The following is a 13,065-nucleotide window of genomic DNA, read 5'->3' on the forward strand; positions in this document are numbered from 1 at the left end:
GATCGTTTCGATTGCTGAAGATTGATCGATGAAGCGACAATATGTGCGATTGGCCGCTTAAATACAATGTGTACGCCTTCCACTGGCAGAAGGTTTAGTGGTGCTGAGGTAAGTTGTCGAACTAACACATCGTAGGTCAATGTTCGATTCTTGACTGAAGCGACGAAAAAAAATGCCTCCAAATACCTTATTTCTTCGAGCTTATGTTTTCGGTGGTAGTAAACATTAACGACTTGTGGCGGAAAGAAAAACGGCTGTTGTTGTATCACCCCCCCCGGATATAGAGCACCACCACCCCACTAATCTTCCAAATTACAGCTACTAATCCTCCCACTAATTAAAAATCGATCGTAAACAGCAAAAACCGGCTGCTGACCTGACCCCCCCGGGGGTTTTTGGGTTGTTGTACAGAGGGTATATGGTATATATAACCCAACGAAGGAAAATCATCCGTGGCAGCAAATGTCGTACAAATCAAATTAGCGCCAATTAAACGGAATGTGAAGGGAGAGGCTAGAGGGAAGTTTTTGCTGCGTTTCATGACCGGAACATGTTGCCTCCTAATCCGTTCGGAAGCAACAGAGAAAGCTAGAAGGATGATAAAATCGTGTAAAAACCACCTTCATTCTCTTTTTCAACCCTTCTCAACGAGTCGATTTCTACAGCAAATCCACCACCAAGGTCCTTTCTGTACGGTGTGGATTTTCCAAACACTTCCGGTTCGCATTCCGAGTTCGTTAGCGGAAATTCGATTCCGCCCTACACTTTACAATTTTACACTCGCAGGGTAATCTCGTAGGAAGAATGGCATGTGGAATGCTGCTTCAAACCTTTTTGGAGCGAGTATTTGAAAATCCCTCTTGGGGTTGAAAGAGAGAGAGAGTGAAGTGTGCATCGATTTCAAGTGTTTATTCTTCCAATGCATACGTCGAAGGAACTAGGTCAACTTAGTTAGGTTAATGAATTTCGGATAAAACCATACCACCGCCACTATTCATCAGTTTTAGGGAGTAATTGGATGCCCTAATGAAGAGTGAATGCTTCCGTTTGGTAAGCAAACTCATGCACCGTGTAAATCCTAGCGAAAAAGCGTCAGGCATGTGTAACAATTAGCAGAATCATCGAAACGATTGGCGTTAGCCGAAATGTTAACCAATTAAATACACATTCGTCAAATTGGAAGGGAGTTTTGCAAACATTGCGAAGAGCCATCAAAGGAAATGGTGTCACTTTGTGCCGTCGGATACCGTGTCAGTCAATCGCATCCTCGCACAGTAACAGTTCCTTTTCTCCACGTGAGATGACACGATTTGCGAAGCGTGAAACAGAAATCGAACAACGGAATACGGTGCCGCAGAAGATCGGGCGACCTTCGCGTCGCTGCTTTAATGAGACTTTCAATTTCTTCTTTTGATTTTTGAGCGCAGCTTTACAAAACACAACAAAAGCGCCACGCTTTGGTGGATGGTTAATGTGCGTAAAACTGCGTACACGTTTAGCGGGAGTTGAGTGTGATCCAAGCAAAAACAGACCAGCGACAGGGCGAGAGGAAAACGGCAATGAAGCTGGGGCGAAAATCTTTACACAGATGATGATAGTAATGATGATGATGGGTGTTGAAAGGCAAAAGGAAGCTTTTATGCAATCAATGATAACGGACAATCAAATATACCCAGCCCCGCGAAAGGGAAAACGACAAGGCATGGCATGGCCAGGGCACACGAGAAGATGGTAGAGAAAACAAAGCAGAAAGCAAATAAAGCGAAAAAAGAAACACCTCCATATTGTGTAATGTGAAATTTTCCCTTTCATTATTTCCATTTCTATTACATGGCTGTGCACGGAAACTGTGGCGTGTTCTTTTCTGTCTCTCCACCCAGCATTATTATCCTTTGATAAGGTTGTTATCGAGCGGAACAAACTGACAACGGAACATACGGCCCCAGCGTTGCGTCACGGTTCCTTCTCTTCACAAAGGTTCGTACGCCATCGCTCAAAACAATGTCTTGATAATCCTAACAGAGACAACGAGGACAATTTCTAGGTTTTGCATTTCATTCTTCCTAGTACGACACGCTCCGTTTTCCACCCAACAAGTTGTCGGTCGTGATGTATCTCGGCCACGTGGCAGATGTCGGTGGTTCGTACAGGTCCTTTAGAAGAAGCAGAAAACCCCGAAGTTGGAAGAGGAGAAAAAACCACAATATGGGCCCGCCGGATGTTTTCTGTAATTCAAAACTTTACAACTCGAGAACTGAAAGATCGTTCGGGCGACGTGGTATGAGCGTTGTTTCGTCCACGCTGCTCGAGTACCTGGGCTCCGCGTTATCCTTGTCCAAAATCGCTCCGAGAAAAGTGTGTCTGTGTGTGTGTTTCTGTCTTCTTGCATTTCGTCGTTTTCATCTTCGATATCCTGCTCTCCAGCGTGGGATGGAAATTTAGGGCCGTCCGCTATCGAAGAAAAACGCCAGTAGCAGCACCGCAACAAAAAGGTTCCGTTGAAACAAGCACCAAACACTGCACAGCTGTCAAGTGTTAAGTTCGCCGAAGAGATTAAGGCTTGCGTGCGTATGATCTTTCACTCCAGCTGCTGCCAGTCTGGTTTGCTTACAAGCGCAACGGAAAGGTTAGGCAGGAGAGCGAGCGCGTACAAAAAGAAACCCCAAAAAAACACTCCCGCGATCGAAAAAACATGGAACCAGATGGTAGAGGTAGAGGAGGAGCGGTTTGGTCGTGTCATTTCTTCCATTCTGTTCGTATGCCAACACTCCCGAACGCTGAGGCCATCTGCCTCCCGAGTGAGCTTGTTCATCTTGTCTATCATCTGAAATGATGATTGAAAGATCCATCTGGCTGAAGGTGCAGTTAGAATTTCACCTCACGCGAGCTCGCCAACCAAGGTCTTGGCCGCTCCATCCAGCTCCAAACCGGGGTCAGCGATCTACAGCTGGCTGGTTTGCCCGGCAAAGCTGTATGGCGGATTATGAATCACTCCGCTGCTATTTGCCAGCCTGCCCCGGGCATACAAAGGTGGGAGCTTCCGCCCGAAAGCTGAAATGCGGTGGAAAATCAGACGTCAGACGAAAGGTGTGGAGCAACAGGGGAGCCGCCAGAAAAAGATGGAAAGCGAGGGAGAGCAATACACCTACACCTACGGAATCGAGAAAGCATCATCAGCAACAGGCATCACAGAGCACGCCAGCCAGCAGAAGATCGGTTGTGTGCACACAGCCTCTCACGGTCATGGTTAGAGCAGCTTGTGCGCTTTGTTGCTCTTCGGTTTTGCTTGATATCTTCAAAGTTCAATCGCAATCGAAAGGATGCAAAGCGCGGTGGGTGGGCGCGGCCTCAGATTACTGAGTGTGTCTAAGATACTCCTCGTCCGGGCAAAGAAGAGCTGCATCGGATGGCAAAATGAACAGTTTTGATGCTTAGAGCATGGCGAGTTTAATGATACTGTTGCGAACGCAAACATTCACAGAAATTGGAACAAAATTGAATTCCCGGGGAAAGCAGAAAGGAAACTCTGATAACTCACCACTTCACCTCGGTGAAGATGCTGCCCTGGAGCTCGACGGCACTACTACTTTAGTTGTAGTTGATGATACGTTGTTTGTAGAAGAAATGGTGGAATTTAACTTCTTTCCCGAGCATTGTGCAAGACACGATGTAAAATCTTTCCAAACTCTTTACACAATTCATGGCGTTAAATCGCTCTTTGTTTTATCACTTTACAGACACTGAAACCCTTTTGGTTGCGGAACCTTTTCAATAGAACAAGGAACCAACAAAAGCTTCAAATTTGGGTAGCGTTAAAAATCAAACACACACATACACACACACTGTTAAATAACTGCAGTTCCGGTCTGCATGAATTAACGCTGCCAACCACACACTGTAACACACTTCCAGCAGGTCGTTACGTCGATGGTCCTCCAATCGGTAGGACGAGTGGCGAGCGAACCTGTGGGCGGGGGATAGCCGATGAATTATGCTTATTGCTTCTCCACCTTCGATAATCGATAGGCCCCACCACAACCGCTACACAGACACCGGAACTTTACGTCCCAAATACGGTTTCACAATTTGTTTTGCTTCGTATATGGATATGGTCACCGCACTGATATGAAGGATACAACACATTCACATACACTCTGAACACACTGAATAGTAGGGAAACACCCTTCACCCTTCTTTCATGTTCAGTGTATCTCCCCCTTCCTCTCACAAAAAGGCACGTGCTAGCGCGTTACGTTCCAGCGGCTGATATGTAGACCTGTGGCAGTACGCGTACAGCACCGGACCACTCCGGAACCGGATCTGAGATCAGGCGAAAGCACTACAGCGCACCGGACCCTCCAAATATGCAACCAAAACCAAAGGCAAAGAGAGAGTGAGAGAAGAGCGAGAGCGAACTGCGCCGCACGAAAACGGCCAGAGAGAACAGCCACCATCGAGTGCAACAGAGCATTGGAGGAGGATAATAGCCCAGCAGCTGCTGGAGTGTGTGTGTGCCTGGGCAAGGGAAAACGGTTCTAGGAGTATGGGCTCTGAAGCTGAGCAGGGAGAGGCCACCGACGTCAGCTCAGTTCAATACACTTCGCACCGAAACCGGGCACGGCACAACGACCGTCGACTGGCTCGGTGTCTCGGTTGCACATGCTCCAGACTCTTTGATGTATTCCACCTTCCAAACGGAGAACGAGAGGAAAAGCGAAAGAATTGGAGAAGAGCAGCGAGAGAGAGAGGCGATCCGAAAAACTCCGAAAAGTGGCAAGGACCGCGTAGAAGAAAAAAAAAACAGAGAGAAGGAACAGAACAAAGCAAACGCGCACGCTGATGAGGAGTTGGATGCTGTTATTGTTTGGAATGGACGATGGGATAAAACTTGGTGTGGCAGAGTGAACGAGACGAACGTGGAAGGGCTGGGGCAGATGTAGGTGTTTGTGTGAGCCATCTGTTTTCGATGGCTCAAGGATCCCGTAGGATAACACACCGTAAGGTGGATGTAATCTTTCATTGAAGAACAACAACAGAATGGAGCGTTTTTAGGGATTTTTAAGACTTGAGACAGGAAGAAACGATTAAAGGTTTGTTTAAAATCAATTCAAAACGCATCAAACTTCTTGCATCATCATTAAACAGTGCACAGCGTGACAACAAGCATTACACCCATTCGCTCTTCATCATTCAAAACGTTCGAAATGCATTTTGGAGCCACGATTCGCGCAACATTCGCCAAGAATGGCACTCTTGCACCCTTGTCAACTGGGAAATTGTTGTCGACTATCGGTATTTCCTGCATCAACCTCATGGTTCCTCCGCTTCAAGTGGAATGCAGTGTGGTAAAAATGAGCAAAGCTTTGCATTACATCGAGTGCAGCCATATGACGCTGGTTTTGATCACAAAACAGCACGCCCCTGGGGAAAGTTCTTGTGCGCTGAGTAACGCGAAGCTCACAACAACACATAAGGGTGGATGATGATGATAATCCAGCTCAGGGACAGCTAGCGTCGATACTTTATGGGAGGACCCACTCAAGTGGAATTTCCGTACCCGGTGTGAAAAGTAAAGGATCGTTGGTTGTTAGGGGACAGCGAGTCGAAATCGATAGCGATTTTTTAGTATAAAAAGCCATTGGAGTAATATATTTTACTTCAAACATTGCATAGATTTGGCGCTATTATATATCATCAATAAAGCTCAAGATAAACGAGCTCTTTTCATTTTGTAAGGCCCTCCATTTACAAGACTACTAAAAGACTTATAATTACATGGGAACCCAATTATCAGACGCGAAATCGTTGAAAGTGTTTGATCCTGACCAGATTTGATCTCACGCCGGGTGATGCACAGAACCTAAGAGTTATCGATAGCTCTATGAAAGCGTAATCTACTTCTGTGTTTAAATTGGAAACAAATAGGTAAATACCAATTGGATATGCAATAAAATCAATGATCTGTAGCCTCTTTGTGACATAAAAAGTTTAGAAAGAAATGCCTTGAATTTCAGGAATTAAACATAAAAAACACTAGATAGGGTGTTTCTTATAACGCAAAAACGAACGAAGATTCCTATCAAATTCTAAATCAATTAACACCACATTATTCTTAGAATCATTATCAGGACGTCAAACAGCTAACAACGTTGAAAGTTAATTTCCACCAAACATCAAATTTATCCAGCCCGAAGCTATTGCTTAGAAGGAATTGGTAGCCCATTAAGACACTGCCGGCAACCGGCCGACACCGGTCGCTTCCGCGTACTTACCGCATTCGATGTAAAAATAGCGGACAGCTCCAGGTCATCCGTCGTTAGGTTGCTGCAAGTAAAGATGGGAACAGGGGAAAAAAGGATATTAATTGTACTGCCAATTGTGTTGTTTGCCGCCGGCCTGGCGAGGTAATTTCGAGGATACATTTCCCATGATTAATTAGGTAATTCGTGCCATCAGGGCGAAGAAAGTGTAACGATCTAATTGAGTTGCGTAGCTTGTTGCTTTTCCTTTTTGCACATTTACTGTTCACCGTTAAAGTTTGTCGGTAATGTCGTCAAATGATTGAAGGGCCAGGTAGACATCAACATTGTGTTTACTTCTTGTTGGTAAAGCACTCAGCGGGGGAGATGTGACCTTCTCAGTAGGCACATAACAAGACCGACGACTGACCACCCCGGTTAGTATCCGTTCAATTGAGGTGGCTTTCTTTTTTCGAGGAATACCCCTGGTTGATGGCTTGCTTGGGCAATGAAAGTAAATATTTTATGTCCACCGAAATGTCCGCCAACTGCTGCCAGGGATGGCGTCGATATCTCACTTCATAAATTAACCTAAAGGGAGGGTGCCGCTTGCTGTGGGCAGATTCATCGCAGGGCGGTTTAGTGACCAGTTCGTTGTCGTAAAGGAAACCTTTGGAAGGTTTACCTGTTGGGATCTCGCAGGAGAGACGGTATCTTGCATCCTAAACGATTCCTTTTTAACGCACTAGCACACGCACACATACAAGCGCTCATTCCTAGGAAGCCGTTTGAATGCGGTAGAGAGATATTCTCAGTATGTCCAGGAAGGCACTGTAAAGAACAGAGGACTCCGCACGGTAAAGGTACCGCCAGATTGTACACAGAATGCTTTTGATTTTTATTGCGGCATAAATCCATTACACCAAAGACAGCGGCGTCGGCGGTGGCCACAAGTGAGCAAATAAAGGTAAAACTGTGTCCCAAACACGGAGGCTTGCTCACTTGTAGAGGCCTGTTAGACCCATTGATGGGAAAGAAATTCTAATAATAATTTAACCAGCGATCCAGCCGAGCCTCACGGAGACGTTTTGTTCTTTCCTTCCGGGTGGTCTCACACACTTACACACAATTAGGCGCAGGAAATTATGCCTTCAGGTTGGAGATCAAATGATCCGATTGGACAGGATGCTGAAGAACTCGGCAGGATGGCTGGACACATTCGAGGAATTAAGCTCTAAAGCGTGTGAAGGGCGCCGCTCTCAAAATGGCAGTGAGAATTGAGTGGAAATTGCCCTACCGACCAAGAAGACCACACAGCAAAACGCGGGCTTTGCGGGTTGTGTTTGATGCCGGCAGGTCGTAAAATCCGTAATAGCTAACAAGATTACCTTTCCGAGATAAGAATAGGTGCAAACGTAATTTCAAAGTGCTCTCTGTAACAGGCAAGCCCCCTCATCTTGGTATCATAACATCTTCTAACCCCTTTTTCCGTCAAAAATGGACCACAAATAGTCGGTGAATAAGTGCGCGAGGAAACTGTTTGTCAACATCAGCGTGACACATCTGGACCCACAGACTACAGTACATTTGGCTGGGTCAAAAACACGGTGAGTCACGGTAAAACTGCCGCGAATCTCGCTTTAAACCCTTCACCACAATGTGGAAAGCGCGCCATATTCCCACGGCTCTAAGCAAGAGCCGCGCGCGTGCCTTACGTGTCGCAAAACAACGGACGCGTAACACATCGTTTAAAATATCTCAAAAGCGTGTGTCCCGCATCATGCCGGGTCAGAAAGACACACTGAAGTGGAATACAAAAAACAACAACCCAAAAACACACAATAAATAAAGATTTGCGAAACGCCAAACGGTGTGCGCGAGAGCTGTTCATTTCAGCAAGACTCCATGACAAGCAAGTACCGTGCGCGGCTAAGATTGTCCCTCACGAGAAAGTGGCGAAGACGGACACCGAGGTTTCGGTTTATTAATAGAGTAGTTTAAAATAAACTATAACCGCAACACCCGTGAGGCATTGCGCCGGTTTGATTGAGTGGCGAACTTCCTTAATTTCAGCATCTGATTCACACATACGCAGCAGCAGCAGCAGCAGTGCACAAGAAACAGGAAGCTGGTGCATGTATGCATTTTTATGGCATCGTTCGTGGAGGGATAGGTCTTCCCCATTACGTGGTGTAAAAAATGGCGTAGTGCGCGTGATGGATTGGTGCCTGCCGGCAACGAGCTGTGAAAGGAAAATGTCACAATAATACTACTCTAATAATAGTTTTATCGCAATTTTACCACCTAATTACCATATTGAGATTGACTGTCGATTAATGGTTAAGAGGGATATTTCTTGCAATTTGACGTTTACCATATACCTCACACTAATCAGAGCAGTTAATTGATGTACTATAACAAACTGAAGGTTCATTTTCCGTTCTACTTCTTCATATCCCGCGTGGCCACATTTTACGTGATCTTTCCCGCCCACAGTTGATCTAATTCGATCCAATTCTACGCTGCCAGTGAGCAGTAATTCGTGCTTGTTGCCCTCGCAGCACGTCTTCTCAATTCGTAAGAGTCCAAAAGCAAGCCAATCAATGGTTCTACAAATAAACACCACAATTTCCCCCCGATGGAATTGTTTTTACACTTGGACTTGGCCAGCGCGTGTGAGAGCGTGTAAAGGAAAAGGCGAACGATCTGTTTTCCATTTAGCAAAAAAAAAGGATGGAGGCAAGTATCGCAACGGAACGCAAGCAAACGCCAACAGTACATTGCACATGAAAACGCTGGTGCGCTGGTTTGTTCTAGAGCACAAACACACGTGTTCATTTCGAAAATAGCAAATAATCACCAATCGTCCGACAAAACTGCGGCGGAAATCGTCTACGATCGTCTCAATCATTGCGCGACTACGATTTGATTGTGGGGTTGCGGATGAATCTTGCAGGCATGGACGAAAGATCACCGCTCAATTGCAGAGCCGATGGTCCGATCTGTTTTGTCTAATGTGTGTGCCATTTTCTAGAGGTCAATGCAAAAAAATGCGAGATTTCTTCGTACGGTAGAGACAGACTAGTAGCTTAGCCAGTTGACCGAAAAGCCACCTATAAATAGCACAAATCGACTCCTCTCAAGCATAGGTCAATTGGTAATCTTACCCCTTTAAACCATTAAAATTGCTCCATCTCACAGCGCTCTGCAATGCAACAGCCAATGCCTTCGTATCAAGAATGCATCACTGCATCAGAAATCCATTAGCGAGAACCATGCTAACTCTAGCCCAGCGACTCGGGCCCAGAAAGTCGAGATAATACCGGTAGCATGGATAGTGCACCGTGCTGCTGTGCTCGCGGTTCTAGCTACTTTCTTCAGGTTATCTGGCAAAGATCAAATATTATAAAATTGCTATCATAAAAGGACGGCAGTAAGCTAGCGAGATAGCATGCGAGCTGCAGACATAAGATAGTGTTGTGCGCACACAGAAGGACAACGACGATGGGAACTTTGCATTGGCAAGATGGTTCCCCGCCCATCTGGTTCTGGGGTTGGATAGAGCAGGACATACCATCACCACAACCTCTGACAGCCGTGCCAGTAGCCAGCCACTGCTACTGTGGGATAAGGGAAAAAGCAAACAGGAACTGATGCAAGATAAGCACCAGAATGCATGGTTGTTCAGAATTCTGGTCCACAGGAGGGAACAGATGAACTCCCACCACCGTAACACAGATGATGATCAGTATTGCTGCTCCGGTTTGCCATGTTTGATTAATCGAATACATTCAATTGTATCGAAATGCTGTGCCAGTTCGGTGTCTCGGCTCACCCAAAAACCCATTTCGTTCTGCCCACTGTCCGATACCGCAGAACAGATGTGCTTGAGTTCGTTTACGGTCTCTTCTCTTCATTGCTGGCCAGCATGCCCAAAATACACGTCTCCCACACGGCGCGTGACGCAGTTTCCCAGCAGAACTTGAGTGTGGGAGAGAGATATTCGGTACAGCGAGTTCAATGTAAAACCTGTGTGTACGCGCGCGCTCGCGAAAAGAAAAATTGGATCAAAATTGTGTCTTGTGGTTGGGCGTGTTTTCTGTTCTGGCGATGTTTTTTTTGGTACGTACACACCAACGCCATCACATGGCGTCGATCAATCTTTTATTTCCCTCTTTCTCCGGTACAAATTTGCGTACGCTAGCAGGAGCAGCGGGAAACAGTGCCACGCCGCTGTTAGGAAAAATGGTTAATGGTAAAAGGTTTATTTTTGCATGCAAGCAGCGCATTATCTTTACAACGAGTGCTGTGGAGTGCGATGGAAAAAATTGTACATAGATGTCGTACCGGCACGTTTGAGTGATATTAGCGCCCGTGCCACAATCAATCAAGTTAATGGCAAAATGTGTTAAAAGTATGTACATAATTGATAGCCTTAGGGTTGTTATTGTTTACTTTTGCTTTTTACAACCATTTTCACTGATCAAATGTTAATGTTTGATGTGAAATAGATGGCAATAAATCAAATCATTCGATTAATAAATTTCAAAAATCCAAAAAATACAAATACACATGCAAATAGAAGACAAGTTAAACAAGTACAAAATAAATTATGAACTAAAAAGAAGATAAAAGTATTGAAAACAACATAATAATACTATTTTTGAAATTTTTTATTTTGTTTAATAAAACAAAATATACTCGCCATAAAAAAATACAATGAAAGAGTGGAAAATAATACGAACAAAAACACTCAAAAAGGAAAACACAATAATAAAAAAAACAATTGAAAAATCAAATTAAGTAGCATTAAAGCTTGAAATCATACTTTAAACCATTTAATTTCCATAAAATGTGTTTAACATAAAAAAGCCAAAACGTCTTGCTTTGAATTCGCCAACAGAAAGGGAAAACAAACAATTTGTGCGATTAAATCAAACCATTTCTACGCGTGTCTGTTCACCAGTGTACTGAGCAAATTCGACTAATTTGACAACCATCATTAAACATTGTAGGAAAAAGGGAGAGTGGGAGAGGGTATAAAAAAGCTCAAATCCTCATTCATTCCAACCCATTTGCTCTATTGCATCAAGCTACGAGGGTGAAATTAAGTTCGCCATTAAGTAAGAAAGTCGGAAATGCAACAAACACACACACAAAAAATGCTTGCAAGCGCGTGAAGCATAAAATTAGTTCAGGCTGCCTAGGGAAGGCACAGTGATACGCAACACAAAGTCGTCACTGGCACTGTGCTCCGGTCGATTACTTACACCCTTTCCCTGCGAAGGGTTGAATGAAGGGTCGAGCTTGGTTGGGCGATCAAGCTTGAGCGGCAGGTTTAAGGTGCAAAAAAACGATAAGCATGATATGAAAATCTGCAAGCGATCGATCATACGTTTGAACGAGCGAAACAAATTTTGCCACCACGATGCGGTCAGTGTTGGATAGGTCGGAAAAGTGGCTACCAAAGCAACGCGCGGAACAGTCTTTTTTCGTCGTTCGATGCAACCCAGGCTCACTCGAGGCGGAGGAGGAGCTCGGTGATATAAGAAAAGAAGGAAATGCAGCAGAGCACCCCGTACCACGTACAGCAACACCCAAACAAATGGATCAAACACTGTGAAGCTGATGGGATGGTTGTGGTCCACCCGGTAAGCGCACCCTTCGCACCATCAGGGGCAGGCGCCCCAATAATCACTCACACATTATGCTCGCTTTTCCATGCTACGGTTCGCCGTCGATTGCATAAGACGGCGAGAAAGCCGCGCTTTACTGCAAAGGAGAGTTTATGTGTGTTTCTTTTCGGTTATGGACGGTTTTTTTTGTTGCTGTTTGACTTTTCGGGCAACTTCGCTTCGATGTTATGATTGGTACGCACAAACACAAACACGAACCGAAAGCCACACTACTACTCCTCCTCCCCTGCCTTTATGGTGCATCGTCCCCATCGCCATCCTCGCTGCTGCTGTTGCATTTCTCCTCGCCGTTTGTAACCTTCTGCCGAGGTTATTGCTGCTGCTTTGCTGCTTGTCCTCTCTGCCGGATGCCGGACATACCCTTCCGCTGGTTCGCATGGATGTCTAGCGTGGTTTTGAAGACTCAAGAGACGACAACATTGTCACGCAAGCCAACCCCACACACACACATTGTTTACGTCTCCGATGGGGTTGACCTGTCGGGCCGTTTTTTTCGCTGCTGCTGCTGCTGCTGGACGCTCACAGCGCTGTCTCTCTAATGTTTATGTTTATACCTTCTGCTTCTGCCACGACGAGACAGGAGAGAAAGAGAGGTTTTAGGAAGCGACAAACACACACACGAGGACTGCATTACTGCGGGCTATTGACTCGCACGGCGGTCTCTTTTGGTATGGTTGGACCGTTGGGCGACCTTGTTTTGGGGGGTGGGTGTGTTTGCATGCTTGGCGCATTGGCGCCGATAGAGCGACGAGAAATGGGGTGGCAAGGAACTGTAGTTGTGCAAACGTGCAGTAAAAAATGTGGTTTAAAACTACCCAAAAAAAAAAAAAAAAAAAAATTGCATTGTAACAAAAGCATTGATCCGTGGTATTTCGTTTGAGTCGTGGAAATTGATTTCCGTACCAGAGAGGTCGTTGTAACTGGTAGCTAATTTCTTGTTGGACGAATTGCACGAACTGACATCAAAACTGGGTACATTAGATTCAAGAAGAACGTTGCCTGATGGTTTTCGATCAACAGTTGGCACCTATCCAAGAAACACATTTCGCTTGAATCGAAAGTCCGCTTTATTTAGAACCTTCGCATACTGTTTTCCGTTTCATTTGAAGAACCATTTTCTACAAGCCAAA

The 13,065-nt window shown here is 45.2% G+C and overlaps 1 protein-coding gene across 5 annotated transcripts in view; it reads right to left on the minus strand.

Annotated features, from left to right (window-relative positions):
- LOC120908757 (mucin-19) overlaps nucleotides 1-13,065 on the minus strand; it is a 178,336-nt gene that overhangs the window by 12,250 nt on the left and 153,021 nt on the right. For all 5 annotated transcript variants that reach the window (XM_040320094.1, XM_040320092.1, XM_040320093.1 and 2 more), the window contains one exon: nucleotides 6,273-6,324. In XM_040320094.1, coding sequence (XP_040176028.1) covers nucleotides 6,273-6,324 — 52 coding nt within the window. The remainder of the gene's footprint in view (nucleotides 1-6,272; nucleotides 6,325-13,065) is intronic.

Source organism: Anopheles arabiensis, chromosome 2 (assembly GCF_016920715.1).
Source record: "Anopheles arabiensis isolate DONGOLA chromosome 2, AaraD3, whole genome shotgun sequence".
NCBI lineage: Eukaryota > Metazoa > Arthropoda > Insecta > Diptera > Culicidae > Anopheles > Anopheles arabiensis.